General features: G+C 32.5%; 1 protein-coding gene across 5 annotated transcripts in view; it reads left to right on the top strand.

Moving 5' to 3' along the window:
- Positions 1–1,333: 1,333 nt before the first annotated feature.
- The window catches only part of LOC119831591 (potassium/sodium hyperpolarization-activated cyclic nucleotide-gated channel 2), a 184,929-nt gene continuing 166,099 nt past the window's right edge, over positions 1,334–20,163 (top strand). For 2 of the 5 annotated variants that reach the window (XM_038355004.1, XM_038355002.1), the window contains exons 1-2: positions 1,378–1,645; positions 16,268–16,743. In XM_038355004.1, coding sequence (XP_038210932.1) covers positions 16,697–16,743 — 47 coding nt within the window. In that variant the 5' untranslated portion in view covers positions 1,378–1,645; positions 16,268–16,696. Of the gene's footprint in view, positions 1,646–16,267; positions 16,744–20,163 lie in introns of all 5 variants that reach the window. The other 3 variants (XM_038355006.1, XM_038355005.1, XM_038355003.1) reach the window with 2 other exon arrangements.

Below are 20,163 nucleotides of genomic sequence, written 5' to 3'. Positions count from 1 at the left end.
TATAAATGAATGTTATCTTAAAGTCGTTATGTTTTATTAGTTTTCTGAAAATAGCGCTGGTTCTCTTGAAGTTGTGTAAGTGGAATTGTTTATCTAATATTAATATTTAATTTTAAGTTCACTAGAAAAGCAAGATGTGTTGGTAGAGGGAAAATACTCCTATTTTCTATTCTTCATATTCTTTATGATACTATATTAAGAAGTGATATTTAATAAATGCCACACGGGGGCAAAAATTGCGATGTAATACCTTCTTTAATATTATAAATGCGAAAGTAACTCTGTCTGTCTATCTTCCAAGCCCTAAACCGATTATGATGAAATTTGGTACTAAGATAGATTGAGACAGACAGAAGACATGGGATAGAAATAATCCCGGAAATCACACGGGAAAGGAAATGGGGGTGTTTTACCTTTGACTAAGCACGCGAAGTCACGGGCGAGTAGTTTTATAATAATTTTTATTTTACAAGCTAAATGCGTATATTCTACGTAGCTTATAAAATTCAATACCTTTATAGCATTCCTGCTATAAATATGAATGAAACCTACACACAGCGACGTGTATGCCCACCCAATAACCATTCAGATATAGTATACGATCGAATAAGCTGCAAATTCTTTCAAACAGGTTACATTTTTACCCGACTGAACCAGGAGAGGAATGTTTTTGGAGTGAATGCATGCAATAGTTATACGACTACCTACATACTTATAAATTCCTTTTTCTACGATATTTACTTTACAAAGTAAAGTATTATTGTGGTAATTTTACATTGTATTAATTCATTGAGATGTTTATTACGTATTTTTCGTTAATTTAGGTAAGTTATATTTAAATGTTACAGAACAATAATTCGTATAAAATTGTACTATTTCCGTTTGTTATATAAGTATAAATGCTAAAAACATTGTATTCGATAAGTATGTACACAGTCGAAAACAACGATTATGTATAACATCCTTATCCCTTTAATATATTTTTTTACATTCATACGATTTTCTTAATAAATCGGTCGTAGGGGATAGAATACTCTTTAAAGCTTATCACCTTTTCACAACCTCAGATACTTATCTGAAGCTTTCTTCAATTCATCTTTAAGCATTTATTCACTCAGTAAAATATCAATTCACTGATATCCATAAGTGCATACACTCATAAATGTTGGAATATTAAGCTTATCGTACTTATATTCTGTCAAAGTTCCAAAGCTCTTGAGATACGAAATCGCCGCTTGAAGGATGTATTAAAATCCTTGAATCGGAGCGTAGTTAAGGTTTATTAGCCTCGTATTCTAAAGCGTTCGCATACGTGAAGGCTATTTAATCGTCTGGGTGGTATCGCCCAGCGTGGTTCAATGGGCGGCGACGCCCGAGCGGTCTCAGTCGCCAGTCGCGCTCCATGCCCCAGAGGGGCTGCACGTGTCCTCGCTGTCTCTCGCGACTTATGTAACCATCCGCACGGTGAGTCCGCAGCCTCCGAGCCCCTTCCACCCTCGCCTCCATCGACCCCGCGATTCCGAGCCGCTAATTCATTCCGCCGCGACGTGCGAACGCTCGCTATACCGCCTGTTCCATACGATAAACTCAAAACTTCGCTTGACCCTTACGTTCATGCCAGCTGAGTGGTGACATAATCGATGCAGTAAGTACCGGTGTTCGAATATCCGCGGATGAACGTGTGTTATATAACGGGACCGTGTTTGATCGAGCGTGGATAACTAAGTCATGCGAAGGATCGCTCCGAGAAGAATTTCAAATGTTCTGCCCGCTGGTCGATCATTGTTAAGTATTTCTTAGAACGTAGCTTGGCACACGGACCTTGCATATCTAAACTATACTTATTCCTCGTAAGTTAGATGCATAAGAATTATAATAATCATTCTTATAAGACAATGAATATCAAAACAAGCTCTATATTCATATTTGCAATAGGTACTTTATTAAAAGCTATTTATTCTGGTCATTAAAATGCCAAACAAAAGAGTTCGTAAGGGCTGTTTAAATTATAGTTGAATTCCATTCATAATTGGATAGGCCAATTGAGGAAACTCACCTATTTGTGGAGAGATGCAACTTTTCGGCTGTAAAAACTGGAATAATAAGAACGAATGAACTCATTCAACATTCATAACTGTTTTTGTTATTATTAAGTGGCTTATGGTGTCCATTGTTCTCGTCTTTTGTTTTAGTTTTATCGATGTGCAGTTGCCGAATGTTTTTGTTTGTATCCAAAAATGCTTCGCTCATAATATTCGCGATGGAATTTTTAGGTTATTAGAATTCTTTACTAAGCCACTATATATTAGGTTTTTCGGACGTTATAATTATTCTTTTGGTACAGTTATATACCACAATTTCCAGGTTTTATTGCAATTATAATTAAAGTATACCTGACTTCTTTAAGATACCAATTAAGTAATTGTTTGTATGAAAACTAGGATTGTTTTTATGAACTTGTTCAGTTGTAGGTTTAAATCTTTCGTTGTAGAGTCCTTAGGTGCTTTAACATTTGAGTGCAAATATTTTCCGTCAATTTAAATATAACCAATGCTATGTATGGTTATAGTTATCTGACAAAATTGTAAATGATTTATTTTATGTTAACAACGTAATTACGAGTATAATGAGTATTATCTCATTACCGATTGAGAAACCCCATGCAACGCAGTCTATTCTTTATCAGCTATCTTAAATACCTTGCCATACAATGGGGTCGTCAAAAAAATCGCAAGGAACTTCTCCCAGCCATATTGGAGATTTTATTGAAAAACTTGTTTTGTCCTCAATAAGGGACATCGAACTTTAGGGCGTCACTTTGTTAAGTTCATTATTGTTATTGTCCAAACAGATTGTGGAAGTTTTAAATCTTGTGTAAATTGTATTTTTGGAAAACATAATTAAACCATTACAGAAGAGAATAAATTTATAGACTGATTTTTATCAGATGCAAATCAATGACTTGTTTATGAAAGATTATGTGGTATCCGTTTGTGTATGTTTGTTTACGTAAGCTAAGAATTGCTCACAATGAAACGATGTACCATATTTTTATGGAAAGTTCAACATATTACAGGGCAGTTAGTTAGGGCATTAGTGTTAAAATGTTATTATAATAGTCTAACTTTTCAAAATTGAAATAAGAACCTGGCGGTATAAATAGGTTTTTAATTTCCGCCTATAAATTAACATTATAAGGATTTTTGATATATATTTCTCATGTTTCCAATTCTAGTTAAATAATAACAATCCATTGTTAAATGACATCATATTGTGTATTAGTTTTTTTTTTAATTAAAGAATTGGTCTGAATGAATTACTTCATGTAAAAGAAAACGTAGAAAATACATATCTATTTCTATAGAATTATATAATATTCTACCAAAATCACTTCATGTTTGAATCTAATATAAACCAAGAATTCCAGAACACTTCTGATAAATTAAAACAGCTATACTTTATAGTATATTTACATAAGTACATTCAATTCTATTTAGTTGATACCGCCTGAAATTGACAAATCCATTGAAAAATTAACTAGAATCTTGAACGGGTTTTATAAAGTACATCTATATATAGATTGCTATAAGCGTCTTCTTTCAAATTGATTAAAAGCGCAAAAAGTTAGCCAGCATGCAATATAAGTGAATATTTCTCGTGATGTTAAATGAAATGTACTTTGAGCAAAATATGGGATACTTTGTTAATGCATTTTATGCACACTATAGTTACTTGCATATAGATTGTTGTTTTCACGTATGTGTTTGTGGTATTCATGATACCTACGTACATAGAGTGCAAAAAACGCATCTCATTTAGAATGCATGACTATATAATCGTTATGTTAGTCTGACATTTTGCAATAGGGTTTCGCTAATCGAATTCTATTATGTGGGATTGGATTCTCGAGAAGTAATTTAGTTTATATTGGGGCTAAGCTTATTATGGATTTTTTTTTAAATAGCTTTTTAAAAAATTGTGAAACTCGATAGATAACTTTTGCAATTTGCCACAAACATTTGAGCAAGTACAATATATGTATAGTTATTTTATAAATATTTATTTTTATGTTTCACAATTCCATATTACTCAGGTACCCTCTGAAGGAAGGCACCCGGTCTTTTGGAAGGCTGACGTGGGGACACAGATCCAACACGCAGAGGCCCTTTTGAGATTTTTAATGTGTTGTGTGATATATTAAATATTATACATAGAATTATTATCTAACAAAATTTATAGCCGATATGAGTTGTATTCCTACATGATTACTGTTTTTGTAAGCATTTAATTTTTTGCTCATTAGTTATATTTGTTGGTAGATTAAAATTATTTTTGTGTTCTTTTTGTACTTATGGGGCATTAAATTTTATTATTACAGAGTTGTGATTCATTAATACTTAGCGTCTACAAAGAATTTTAGAAAATATTGGCATTAATAATAATTCTTTGAAGCATTTTGACTCTAAACTAGTACCTAGTACGGAGGGTTAACTGGAAGCAGTATACAAGTCCATATAAGGACAATTCATTCTAAAAATATATGAAACGTAGATTTCTGTTTTAATCGTTTTCTTTCTCTTTACTTTATATTTTAACCGTCAATTTGTTATATCATGTGTACACGTTAAAAATATATTTGATGTTAACAATTTTGTTTCAATTAATTGAGTTAGTTTCGTCTATGGATTGATATTTGAATGCTATGCGATACTATGTTTAGATGTAGATAGTACCACATTATAACGTTCCAGATATTTGCCACACTTGTCAACTTGTGAATGGCTATAAAATGGTATCTTTTGTTGGGGTCTCTTTGAGCCCAAATGGGTGTATACAGCACCCGTCAAAATTGACATGCTTAGACTGAAAATGATTTATCATGTCGCGAAACGTCGAAGACTGTGTTGTATTTTCCGCATTTGAAATACGCATCATTTATCTGTGGGAAATTAAACTATACATACATTCTATTAATGTAAAGTAAACGTATTTTACTTACAAATGAACGTGGGGTACATGGACGAAAAATGGAGAATGATATTTCTGTGTAACAACGTTATATGATTGATATTATTCGAATTTATTATTAAACAAGCCGTTGTGTCTTTAATTGGCATGCAAACATTTAATTTGGAATGAGAATCAGGCATTATTAAGCAAAACGTATGCTTTCTAATGAATCGGCAGTTCTAAGAACATATTTATTACATTTAATTCTTTATAAATTAGAATTTTACATTCATTGCTGTTATATATATCGCAAAATGTGAATCTAGTTTAGCACACTTATTTTATGTAGATATACAAGTTTAAAATATTTCACATTAGCGACTAGAGGGAATAAAGAAATAAATAAAACTTAGCACTACGTTCTAGATTATTGATAACTTTCAAAATAAATAATTTTTGAAATTAGGCCTCTAGTTTTTGAAATTAAAAATTTAAATAATTAAAATCTTTTCTTTTAAACATTATATTAGTTTACTAGATACACGAAATTAGAATTTCGATACATCTATATAGTTTCGTCTGTTTTCAATAAATTATCCCGCCAAATTCAGCAGTTTTTATGTGCAAGTATATAGATAGGCGTATTTGTGTAAATCGAATCGTGTGATTTCATCAGATTGTTTTTACTTAATACAAAATAATAGCATCTATCTGCTATTATATTTTACCTTTTGGAATGCTTTCAAGTGTTTAAATATGGAATGATATGTGGAGCTATCGTTAAGCTTGTTAAAAACGATTTAATAATCAATGGCTCGAAAATAGTTACTAGTAAGTTTACTCCTATGGCACATAAACCCCGCAGTGGGTCTTGTCCAGCAAGACGGGAACGAGAGAGTTCTAAGTTAGATGCTTTTTGTTAAGTCGATTAAATTTTTGTAATGATGTATATGTATGCAAATATTTTATTTAAACGGAAGATTCTGAAACAGAACTTACCAAAAATAGATTATTAAACGGTTTTTTATCAACACGTGGTATCGTAATACCATAACGAAATACAAATAACAATATTTATAATGTGATGTGTGTGTGAAGTAAAATAAACGATTCCATAACGACACTACGGACGTGTACTGACTGAAATGAGCGGAGATAGCAGTAACGCGATATTAGATTATTGATTGGTACCGGTATTGGTTCATTGATAACGGTATTGATAGCGTTAATTAAATGGGTTTGGTTTTCGGTTTTTATTGTATTAATTATTTGTTAAAAAATATTACAAAATTTGTTGTTTTTGTTGTTATCCGAAAATTTTAAAAAATCTTTTCGCGTAGGTACTAATATATTCATAAATGTGAATATTATATTATTATGGCACCTTAGACAATAGGTTTCAACGGTTGGTCGGTTTGACGATTTGCTATTTTTAATTTTTAGTTTTATAGCATTGAAATGCTTTATAAATGAGACATTTTGAAAGAATAGAAAAAATCGATTTGCTATTTTTTTTATTTGACCCAAAATGCAGATTCCGACAAAAACAGGACATATTTTTTTCACATAACAGCCCATATACAATACAATAATTCGAATTCTTATTTCAATGCATATTATCAGACTTCACTGAAAATATTCAAGTGTTCTAAATAAATCCTAAAAAGGATTTTATGTACATTTTTTTAATTAGATTAGCAGCCAGTTCTATTTCCTAATTAGATCTAGAGCGATTCCCTTTTGTCAGACACGCGAAGGCAATAATCATTGTATTTTAACAAGTGTTTAGTGTACAGCCATATAGAGTAACGAAATTACCTAATAAAGTTTTATGGCGCGATCCGGGTCGATTAGACTTGTTGTAATCATGATTATGTGTAATTATATAACCTTCATTGCCATTTGTGGTATAAACTTTTCAATCTGTAAATACTCTGTACGGATTAACGTGATATTATTTTGATGGTATTATTCCAAGTTTTAACTCAAACTCAACTTATACATTTATTTATTTAATTAGACTTCTAAAACTGCACTGTTGTATCGTAATAACAGTGCTTAACATTTACCACCGGTTCGGAAAGCAGTTTCTACAGAGAAGAGCCGTTCAGAATCTATAGTCGCACTTTTCCAATGACGTTAGTATCACATTTTATTACATAGGTAATTTGAATACAAAATAAAGGTTCCAAAGAACTGTACTGTGGTTCTTAAGCGACAACATTCCGTGGGTTTTTATCTTTCAAATATTCATTGACGTTATAGTACGCTGTCTGAATTAGTAAATTGTTAATAAATTTTTTAATTTAGCCCTACTAAATTTTTGAACACTACTAAGAATTTTATTGTAAAAGCGTATACATTGTCCCATTTCCCTTTAATCCATACTAATATTATAAAGCTGAAGAGTTTGTTTGTTTGTTTGTTTGTTTGTTTGAACGCATTAATCTCAGGAACTACTGGTCCGATTTGAATAGATAGCCCATATATTGAGGAAGGCTATAGGCTATATTTGTACCACGAGCGAAGCCGGGGTGGACCCCGTCATTCATTTAATTATTTTTTTTCATTCATTTTAAGTAGCTTACACGTAATTATATGATAAAACTTAGTATGCCATTATAACTTTTATATTTATTTGTATAACTATGTATTTATTTTATCTAAAGATCATCATCCCAAATAATATAATTATTGACTACGTGAATCTGTCTGTCTATCTATTTTCCAGACCCAAACAAATGAAATGATTTGGCTGAATATTTGAAAATGGTCATAACATATTGTCTCAAAAATCAACGGAGATGGGAGTTGTGTGGGTAAAATCCCGATACATTTTAACCTCTGAATACGCGGTCGAAACCGGGGGAGAAAAACTAAATGAAAATACGTGAAGTGTCACATAACGTCGCTACGTCAGAAATCATATCGATTAAATGGTCATAAATATAATTTCTACAAACATTCCAGAAAACAATCAATAAGACTAAGCAAGTGATTGGTAACTAATAACCTTATTTGGGTATATTTTATACTGTCCGGCACTTTAGAACAGACTGAAATCAAAATCGGGTTTGCAATATCCTTCATGAAGTTATAATGAACTAGCTGCGCCCCGCTGTTTCATCCGCGTAAGTCGGTATCCCCTAGGAATGTCGCGATAAAAAGTTATCTATATGTTATTGCAGATGTCCAGCTTTCTACATACCAAATTTCATTGCAATCGGTTCAGTAGTTTTTAAGTGAAAGAGTAACAAACACATACACATCCTTACAAACTTTCGCATTTAAATTATTAGCAGGATTAAAAAAAATACTTTTATTTTTAAAATTATGTTTTTCGTATTGCGATATAATTAACTATATAAATGCGTTTCAAAATGTGGGATGAATTTTCATTAATTATGAACCACAGACCGAAATTAATGGCATATTATTTGCCATTATAACACCTAATGTGGAGAGTGTAAACATCACAATTATTTTATTTGCCATCCATTATGACGAAATGGCTGGAGTGCTGTTTAAATTCCAATGTGTTAAAATTCGCTTAAAACGGTACCGAGATTCGTTAAAAAGGGTTTAATGGGTTAATCTGGGCAACTTTTTAAAAGTATGATATTTTCAAATATGCTTTTTTGTGTTGTTTTTTTCTGATTGGGGCGAGTGAGAGCTATTAAACGTGTATTATGATTTGCCCGCTTCTCGGGAATATTCTGTACAAGTTGTTTTAAGAATATGTGTTTTAATAGGAAATTAATTTCTTAAGTTCGACGTTGTATGCGAGAAATACGAGTAGAACCACACTTCGAAAATTTATAATCACGATAAATATCGAATACACAGAGTACTGTAGTACAGAGTTGGCGAGTATTAATGAAGAGCATATTGAATTAAATCTGTGCCAAGAAATAGTGCATGAATCGGAAATATCGAGTTTTCACAGTGAACGGTACTACAGTTGGGTAAACTGAATAAATAGGTTATAGAAAAATTTAATTTGAATCGTTCACGTTGTCACCATCGTTTTACGATTTACGATTTTGTGTCGTATTTCCTACATTTGCGTACATACAAAATGTGTAATTACTAATTTTTTTAAAAGATTAAATGCCGATCTTAGGTAGATAGAATGGGTATAAAATCTTTTTAGTGATATACCATACCATAGACATCTTCGATTAACGTTTTAATGTGGTGATTTTGGTCTATTTCAAGCTATACATTACCGAAACGTTTCCTTTGTCTACGTCTCTGTTCTTTGTTTTTAAAGCAATAAATTCCTTAGTTACTTCGCCCGCCGCCCGCTACGAAATGCAACTAGTTTAAATTCACATCATATATTGTTGAATATTCTCCACTCTTATATGCCTTTATTTCCCGAAATAATTTCAGGTTTAGTGACACATTTGTTGCCATTGTTATTCTTACGCTGTGTGATGCTTTTGTTATTTTCAAAGATAGAACAGAAAACTAAAACAATAATTAAAGAAGTTAATGAACTGTATGTTCTTGAAACCATTTGTCAATAAGACAGAATCTTGGTAAACGCGCCACCTACGCTAGGTTATCTCTATGCCCTATTTCAGCCATTTCACAGCAGACAATAAGTTTCCAGTTAATTGTTGCCTAGAAACACGTCTAATCGTTTATCATCTCATGGAAAGAACCTGAAAAAGGTACAATAGGGTTTTGTGATCTGTATCTCTCGACAAAGTGAGCATCGCAACCAGTGAAATGACGCAAGAATGAACGCTTGTTGTACTCTCGAGTCTAGACAGCTGTGTAATTATACGTGCTGTAAGTCATAAGCAGAATATTAAATAACTTTTTTAATACCGTTTTTACGTTGAACATATGCCGCATCACCCGTGATAGGAAAGTGTTGACATGCCTTTATGAAATGTGTTAATCATGTGTTCTGCTAACATTTTATATGTTAGCTTTCTTATTATATAAAAGCTTTTTCATATGATGTCATTTCATTTTTATCATTTATTTTGTTGAGGAAATAATAAGGCAATGCGAGAGGTTTGTGTACGAGGTCAAAAATTTGTTTTAGTTATTATTACAATTAATATTATGAAAAACTGTAAGGTATTTTTAATATATTCCCTATTAATTCGAATACATATTGTGTAATTCCTTAATGAGAACATAATGTAACTTTTTTATTAACACGGTATCGGATTACTGATAATCGAATGTCACTGTGGCTTGGGAAGTAACAATTTCCATCTAATACAAATGTTACGGTTTCTCTTGAATGTATCGGAAGGTTTTATTTTATTTATGTACATGTGTGTATACAGTTCAGGATTTTATCTTAAATATTTCGCCATCGTATTATATGTGGTCCTGTAAAACATCTGCCGTTTGTTTTGTGGGAGAAAATAAATAATTATTTGATATCAGGTGTCATGTTTCTCGGCGAATTTTCCGCGAACCCAGTGATATAATATCACTCGTATCTCAGTATTACTTTCAATGATATCACGTTTGTCCTTTTATGGTGGCATTATTCCATCACAATACAATTGTTTCGTGTGTTCTTGGATTTTATTATGTATTTTATTATGAGTTTTTGTTAAGTTTTAAATATATTTCTTTCGCTGTATCAATTGAAAGCTAAATTATTTCCAACATTGTCGTCAATACGAGAATACTTAAATTTCTATCAGGGAATTTTGAACAGTTTAATGCCCATGTTTAATTGTAATGCGAAATAAATGAAAGTTGTACGAGATATAAAAGAACTATCAATTCATTATAAGCATTGACATTTTTTTCTATCGTTTCATTGCTCTGAAAATATTACAAAAAATTAAAAAATGATCGGAGACAATTGTAAACAATCCACAGCGATTGCCAATTCTACGAAGTAATATAAATTTCAAATGGTAATAAAGTGATTAAGTTAATTCAACAGTACCTAAAGGCTTACCATTAAAAGGTCGTCAGCGTATCTGAGTGAGGTCTGCTCGTACAAGATTAATGGCCGCTTCACAATGGAATTGTATGTGTTAATAGTTTTTATAAGCCCTTGTAATTATCTGGACATGCTTTTTGTTAGGGAAGTACAGACCATTCGACTAGGTTGTGTCGCGGTTATGCGTTTGAGATTTACTAAATTTTATGTGACTAACGAAATTAGTGAATCACTATATAGTGTACTAGCTGTGCCCTGCGGTTTCACCCGCGTAAGTCCGTATCCTGTATCAATATCGGGATAAAAAGTTGCCTATATGTTATTCCAGTTGTCCAGCTGTCTACGTACCAAATTTCATTGCAATCGTTTTAGTAGCTTTTGCGTGAAAGAGCAACAAACTCACACATGTGTGTACAACCTTACAAAATTTCGCATTTATAATATTAGTAGGATAGGCGTGTAGTATAGAATAGGAGAAAATTGAGGGTAAGACATAAGGGGAACAACTAGGTTAAAATAAATTTTTCTATGATGACATTTCAAGGAATTACAATATATTATGTTTTTTGGTATTAAGTCTTATACTTAACAAAGCGATACTTCTAAGTAAAAGAAAAATAAAAAGTAGCTTTTTTCACATAAGATCGCGGTGTTAGAATTTATTTCCACAATGTGGAAATTTAATACGAGATTCCTCAATTACTCTGGAACCTTCAATTATAAACTTACGTATACCGCATGAGAATAAATGAAGCATGAATTTCAGTATAAAAACATGATTTAATTTATGCGTTACAAATTTCATTTATGGAAATACAAAAACAAAGTTTCCGTATCTCAGTATCATTGCATAAATTTATTATTGAAACGGGATTTTTACCTTGTTGCTAAGTACAAATACAATATGCTTTGGTTCGTTAAACTTTGCGTAAAACAAATATTGTTAATCCTACAGATGGATACTACGTGCTTTACAACCGAAGTAATCACTAATACTGGTACTACCATATCATGTCATTTAAGTGGTAAAACGTATTCTCCCTTTATTAGTCAGGTATCAGGTTCATTTTAGTCTATTGTGATATCAATAAGTACATATTTATTTTGCCGAGAATTCTTCACTGTTTTAACAAAGAGTAAAGATAAGCAGGCGTCTAGTTTCGCTATTGTTTGTTGTGTTACTAATTCCACATTTGTATGTCACGAATTACTATCGTAATTGCGAAAGAAGCTTCAATTGCGACTGTTAACGCAAATCTGTCAATAAGGACTATATTTCAAAGGTATACAGTTCGTGTAAATACAAACATTCTAATTAATGAACAGCAAACATTGAAGAGAGAGTTAGGATTCAAATAGTTTCAATGTACAGATATATGTGTCTGTTACATGGGCGTAATTGTTGTTTTAGTTATATACTAGATGTGACCCGCGGTTGAAACCGCGTAAGCGTGCTGCGTAACCGTATCCCGTAGGAATATCGGTATAAAAAGTGCCTATGTGTTATTTCAGTTGTCCAGCTATCTACGAAGCAAAATAGTATTATTATTCACCAATAGATGTCAGGAAAAAAAACACGAATAAAACACGAATATGACATTATTTCAGTTGTTCAGCTATCTACGAAGCAAAATAGTATTATTATTCACCAATAGATGTCAGGAAAAAAAAACACGAATAAAACACGAATATGACATTTTCTAAAAAAATTCCTAGCTAGATCGATTTATCGCCCCCGAAACCCCCTGTATACTAAATTTCATGAAAATCGTTGGAGCCGATTCCGAGATTCCAATTATATATATATATATATATATATACAAGAATTGCTCGTTTAAAGGTATAAGACTACGATAGTTTCTCTTAGGATTTTTGCTATTCTTACTAATTTAAAAGTAAAACAAATATATGAAATGCTTTTTCTGTCTACTAGCTGACTGTTTTACGCTCCGACTTCCCAAACTACGCAACAAAGATAACTCAATTGCATTGAGCGTGATTGGTGAGGCAAAAATAACGTTTGACATACAGACAGAAGCTCCGCCAAATCCTGTAATATGGTTTGTCTGTTACTGAGCGCTAATAATATTAAATCATACCTATTGTAGTTTGAAGGACGGTGGAATCGTGACCGGTTATTAAGTCAAGAATGGAGAAGGATGGGACGTCTCGTGGGTTGTCACGCGAAAGATTAATGAGCTCTGTAAGCGTTTTATGTAGGGCTGCCCATTTCGGGTTTTAATATTATATTTTGAACAAACGAACGAGAGTTATGTTTGATTTGTTATGAGTTAGCACAAACCACCGACTAGTAATAATAAAGATTATATTCTTTCCTCAGGTGCAGGAAAATACAACAATGAAAGGCTTGCCATCCTTTTAAGGTTACCTCAATTCGAAGTTATTGCGAGTTCGACCTTCTAGATCAAATGCTTTTCATTTTATTTGCTGCAATAGCAAGCAGCCTAAATAGGAAAGTTAAATTACAATAAAATGACCCTTTATTAACTTTCAATGACTGTAATTACACATTTATTTGAACGTTATTTAAAATTCTCCAAATTATTTTAACTTTTTTATATTCATAACCTTAATATTTGAAAATTTTCGTAGCATAAGCACGGAAAACCAATGATGGTGATTAGCCGACTTATTAGTATCGGAACACCGGGCTGGCAGATAATTTCCGTCTTTCGCCCCACCGACCACGAGTTAGTCTATTAATATACTTAAGTGCGACAGCGTCGGTCGATAAGCCGTAGCAATGTCTTGGCACTGCAATATAAAACCTCATTTCTTTGTGAGGACGGCAGTAGGACGTCTGCGTTGATGGTTAGCCCGGTATTAGTTTCATAGACGATAAAATACGTTGAAAAACGTGACCTAAGATGATCACGCGTGTAATACCGGTGAGGTAGACAGGGTTGCCTAGTACACCCAATTATCTATATATAGAATTGGACTCCAAACTCAGAAATTTACACAAAGTATCCTTTTACGTAAGGTATAACGAATGCTATTAAAAACGAAAATGTATTTTTTGTTTTATCCTGGAACTTACACAGTCATACCAAAGTATTTAATGTTTGAATTAACATTTTTAACACAAATTTCATTTCGTATTTACACTAGGTCTATTCAGTAGTGCCCAGAGTTGCAAATTTTAGTGGGTGTAAAACTTGGCACTCTGTTCACAACAAATTCAAGTAAGTAGAATTCGATCACCTTATCAATATTTTAAAAATATAGTACCTAATATTGATTGTTAATCTTTATTTTACCCGAAATCTTGAGCTCTAAAGAACATGTTCCATACATATCATAAAAATATAGATAATATTTTATCCATCTGATATTGCCGACGGTTTGTACTTCAATACATCTAAATATCTCTCGATTCCCTTTGATCCTTTGATGAATTGAATATAACTAGAGCGGCATGAAATAAACCATTATGAACTTTAAGGTGTGTTATGTCTAATGGTCCACTCTGGCTTTGTCCATGGTAGTTATAATATAATCTATTATAATATAGGAATCACGTGCATAATCTACAGTGAAATCTTTTTCTAAATCAGTCCCAATAGTTCCTGAGATTAGCGCGAGAACAAATAACAATTCGTATAGTAGAAGCATAGACAAGTTGCTTCTTTTTAAAATATCGTTAACAATATAACAATGCGCTTAAAAAAATATCCTCGATTCTGAGGACGTATTCATACATAAACAAATTTGCTTTTCATCCGTGCATGTTCCTCTACTGAAGAGCAACGTACAAACCCGTTGTAATCTCATTTCGCGTGTTTATTGTTTTGTTTGTAAATCTATAAGCTTTAGAATAATAGGCTTTATGCCTGTATATATATTGCGCTAAGGCGTTGATTTGTTTTATATTTATAAAGTAGCGAGGGAGACAAATTAAAAACATAATAATTCAAAGAATAAATATGCAGTATTTGATTGAAGCCTCATCCAATTTTAATTATGACGAGTAGCTTATATAAAACATGGGTATCAATTGTGAATTAGGTTATTTATGTTATTATAATTTTTAACATTTATAATATCTACTCTGTAATATGGGATGCACGTCCTGAAATAAATAAATTTATTATTATTATTATATAATAGCCTTACTATTGTTGTCTGTGAGGTTTCGCTATTTCAAAGTAACATTAGAGAATAAGCACAGATAATAAACATGAAGTCTTTAGAGACTCAACAAATGTATGCTATAAATCATAGCAAAGGAGCAATTTATGTTTCATATTAAAATCCACAATACAGCCAGCTATTAAAGATATTAATAAGAATATTAAAAACTTTTTTTTTTATAGATTTATTCATGCCTGCACATATGATTTTAATGCTCGTTATGTATAAAGTTATGTACTTGTACACATTGAATTAAATTAGCAAATAAAATTGCCAGCATATAGTTCACATTTTTTTATTCATACAGAATATTGAATTTTTATGACTATATGAATTTAAAATTATGACATGAGTTTTATATATAAAAATTGTGTCCAAATTTCCATACTTTTTATGGAGTTGGAACTATTTTCTGACCGATTTGAACATTTTTTAACAAGCAGGTTTGGTAATGTCCCGTAATAGCCTATTTGCGAAGAAGTATTTAGCTATAAAGTTGTGTTCAATTATTATTTTTTTTTAAATAAATGGCATACAATTGTCAAGATGAGAATATAATATATATAACCCTAGGCATTGTAGCAAGCGAATCACTTCATAGTAACTGATAATCACCTCCCATGAGCATTGGTAGCATTAGAAAATTTTATGTGTTTATGTTAGTCTATATCAGACGTAGCAATTTAAAATACTGCCATGCAAAAGCTCATTTTAATACATAGAGGCTATAAATAAGCAATCGAAACGTATCCAGCCTGAACTAATTCAGGAAACCCAGTTTAGACCGCCAATTCATGCCGATAGCTATATTAAGACGTAGCGTGGTTGAGGTTCTAACAAGAATTTGACCTATTTCATAAATTCGTGAGAGGTCAGTGTAACATTTTATAGGGAGAATTAGATTACAATTTTGAAAGGATTATACGGACTTGCTCACCGGCCATTTCGTTGAAACGTGAAATGTGAAAACGACTAACGCCTTCTTCTCGTGCAGAGCAAAATAATTGTGACTTAATTAAACACGCGTTAGCTTACATCAAACGTTGAATTAATAATGAATGCGGTTGTGGTTGCCGAATTGTTTTATCTTCGTGTATTTTCTTGTTATGTTATGAGATATTACACATATATATTCGATTGTAATTTTGAAAAGATAAAAAAAAAATATAACAATAAGTTCTTTAACTATTGAATAGTGTAACAAATAAACAAACACAAATTTCTTTGTTTCAGATTCGACGATACGAAGCACCAATAGAACGATAACAAATTATTTACACAGTGTAATCGACGAAGCGCCTTCAACAATTATATCAATTAATAAGCTAGCTTATAAATAGTATAGTGTACACAAGTGCCAAGCCGTGCGCGGTATTTAGTATAGGTACGTTCGCACATGACACACGGCTTTGTGACGTAGTGTGTCTGTACCCGGTACAGACGGTGTTCGGGTCGAGCGCGGTCGCCAAGATTGAGGTGGTTGGGTGCGGGTGGGGCAGGCGCGCGCGCGTGCGTCCCTTGCACGCGTTGGGTCGCGCGAGCGGCATGTTGGCCTCGCAGCGGTCGCAGTCCTGCAACGAGGAAGGTGCGTTTTTCGGCGCGCGCGCGCTCCGCCGGCCGCGCGGGAAGGGCAGTGGCAGCCCGCCTTGCTAGGGGTACGCCATGTCGCTGCGCAGCCTGCACCGGAGGCTCTCCTCCGTTAATAACACGTGAGTTTCATTTGTTTTGTTCACATTTTGATGTAACAACATCATCAGCATTATCAGCCTATAGCACGCTATCTATAGCACGCCACTGATCCCGGTCGTTTTTGTTGTATGCCTAGATGAAATTTTTCGGTAGGGATGAAAATATGGTTTTATATCTAACTGGTATGTGAATATGGTTTGGATTTCCATGTACGAAAATTTTTTTTGCACAGTACGTCATTAAATATACTTTAGGAACACCACAACTAAGTAACAGATAAAAATTATATCGTTTATAAACAATTAATATATTCAGATAGAAGTCTGACATAGATCTGGTTTAAAATTAAGAATTCATAAAAATATTGTGTTTTACGGAACGATTATAATTATTACAAGGGATGTTAAAGTAAAAGTTCGATCTATCAAATACAATCCTATAAACAGCCTTTTACAGTAAATGGATAAATGTTTGTTTACTCTAACACAATATAATAGACTCATATCGTTTATATGATTATCATATTCCGCATTCTGTTGAAAGCTTCGTCATTCCGTATTATACTTTTAAATCAATGTAACTAGAAGGTTGGTTCTAAAACATAGAATCTTTATCCTTTAGGCATATAGCTTTTATCCTATGTATTGTAAGTCGTAGGTAATACAAGATTTTAACAGAATCCTTGTTCTAATTAATGAACTATGTTGTACTGTGGGTGTAACTATATTGTATAGCTAAACATTTACCCCGCACACGCCCTTTAATACGAGCAGAAAATAATAAAGCGGTTGATTCATTAATTTGTTTTATGTTATTTAAATGAAAAATTAATAATTGTTACTTTAACAGAATTATTCTCGTGCAAATGAATTTTTCCAAGTTTATCTCCTGAGTGCGAGATGATAGTTACAGATAGTTTCGTTTTTACACTATATATTGATTTGAAAACAATTTACAATAACTAGGTGTAGTATACACCGTTCGCCGTCATTAAAATTCACGGTCCACGTGCATTCGTTTAAAATCAGAGAGGATCTTCAGTAATTTCGTTCAATTTGACGTCCAATCTAAATCTGAAGTTACAGCGATTTTAGCGAGACGGGATCCGCTACGGCAGTGAACAAATGCGAGTCGAGGTGTGAATATTCGATTACTGGCAGTCGGGTACAGAGCAAAAACAATCAGCGATCAATAAAAAGTTTTGTGTTATGACGCGTTGGTAATTTTTAGAGCGCTCTTGTTGGGTGGTGTTTTACAAATATTGTATACGGGTAAAATGCAGCGGAATATATAACGACGCACGTTGACTGTGAAGTGCGATTGAATGAATGAATTTTCGAGAAAATTCTTTGAAGAAAAAGAGGGTATTTTTATTATTGACAAACAAGTATTCATGTACATATATTCAATTATACTACGATTTAAGAATTGTTATTATAATTCTAAGCAATGGCTAATTTAAACTAAACAATGATCAAATGATCTTCAGTTGAAATGTTTTTTTTAGTCACGTGCGCTTCCCCTTCCATCAAGCGGAAGAGTCTATTATCATCTATATATTCTAAAGAAAAGCTTAGTCATTGTAAAGGGGAGGGGTTTTGTCTTTTTTTTCTTATTATATACTGTTACTATTGTAATAGTTATCATTATTCAAATAGATATATCGTTTCATTAATCAAACATTTTTTTTCAATCTCGTATGTTTTAAATTTATAATGTACTAGCGTACAGACCCGGTTTCACCCAAGGTACTTTTTTTTCTCTCAATAAGAACCTCGTGCTTTAACAAAACGTTAAAAAATAGCCGTATTTGTCGAGCCGTTCTCGAGGTTACAGCAACACATTTGGCGATTCATTTTATTACTTAAAATACAAAATAAGCATGGTGTGAAACAGTTGTGACAGTTAAAATGTTAGAACATTGTTACATCGATCTTATAACTAACGCTTTAATATCTATGAATATGTAATTATGTACACATTTTACTAAGTCATGGTTAATAACTGCGATTCTCAATCAACGATATAAATCATATTGATTGATGTATCACTTGGCAAGGTCGGCTGATTGTTGATATTGAAACTTTGATCGCACCTCGATACAGTCACGCTATCGAAGCGACGCCATTTTCTTAGCGATTTCATGCATTTCACAAGGGCAGTTGTATAATCGAGAGGTTGCAGGAATTTTAATATTTTCTTTACAATTGGTAAGTTAGGCCTTCATGTTTGCATTACATTGAGTTATATCACGGATGGAATTAATGCTATTAAACAATCAATGATTTTAATGAGACAAAGATAATTAAACACCGCTTCACAGGAAAAATACTGCTATGTAAAATTATCATAGGTACAATTATTAAACAAATCACCCCCACGATCGTACGGGTACTAGCCATAACTATATCCATAGATTTTCATAGTGCATCAATCAATGACTACAGACGTGAATTTCGGAACTTTTGAGCATTCGCTGATTTGAGCAAATTCATTTAAACTTTGATGGAAATAGTAGGTTGCGAATAATAATAATCAATCTACGTTGGCTAGTCGAAATTATACTAATATTATATATGTGAAAGTTTGTAAGTATAGATGGTAGGATGTATGGATGTTTGTAGCTCTTTTACGCGAACACGCCTTATGGTAATTTGTATAAAACTTGGTAAAGAGATATATTATAGTATGGATGAGCATATAGGTTTCTTTTTACCCGAGTACCACGTGAGTGACGCCGCGGGTAGGGTTAAAGTCACTTATACATCAAATGCCACCATTTAAAGTGTATGACAATATCTTAATAATTCTTTTAATACATAATTCAGTACGAAGTATTTTAAAATTTTTATTAAACCAAACCGTCCACTTAAAAGAATAATGTCCTAAATAATAATATTTTAAATTATATAACCGTGTTCGAAGCGTTTTGATTTATACCGGATATTCAAAATTACATGAAATTCGCATTAATCAGCTGTTTAAAACAATATCAGACGATCTATCTTTGGGCATGCACAATTTTTCATATTATATTGTGATCATTTTGCAAAATATACATGACTAGTTTATGCCTGCGGCTTCGCATGCGTTAATTCGAAGTAGTTTAATAGATGTAGACATAAACCTTCCTCTTGAATTAAAATCTATCTATTAAAAAAAAAACAGAATTCGTTGCGTAATTTTAAAGATTTAAACATATATTGGGACAAGGGACAGAGAAGTCTTTGTTTTATAATATGTATTGTTTGTTTTATAATTATTTATAATATATATTAAGCATTAAACCCAACCCTATAACTGAAAGACAAATCGTACGTGGTACATATAATACTGCATATACAGGCCTAACTTGTATCGTAACGTTCGTTCGCCTCTATTTGCAATGTGTATACTCAGTAGGAATTGAAGCTTAAAGCACAAACAGTTGGTAGAACTAG

The sequence above is a fragment of the Zerene cesonia genome, chromosome 14 (assembly GCF_012273895.1).
Source record: "Zerene cesonia ecotype Mississippi chromosome 14, Zerene_cesonia_1.1, whole genome shotgun sequence".
Lineage (NCBI taxonomy): Eukaryota > Metazoa > Arthropoda > Insecta > Lepidoptera > Pieridae > Zerene > Zerene cesonia.
This window is presented reverse-complemented; position numbering and strand designations above follow the sequence as displayed.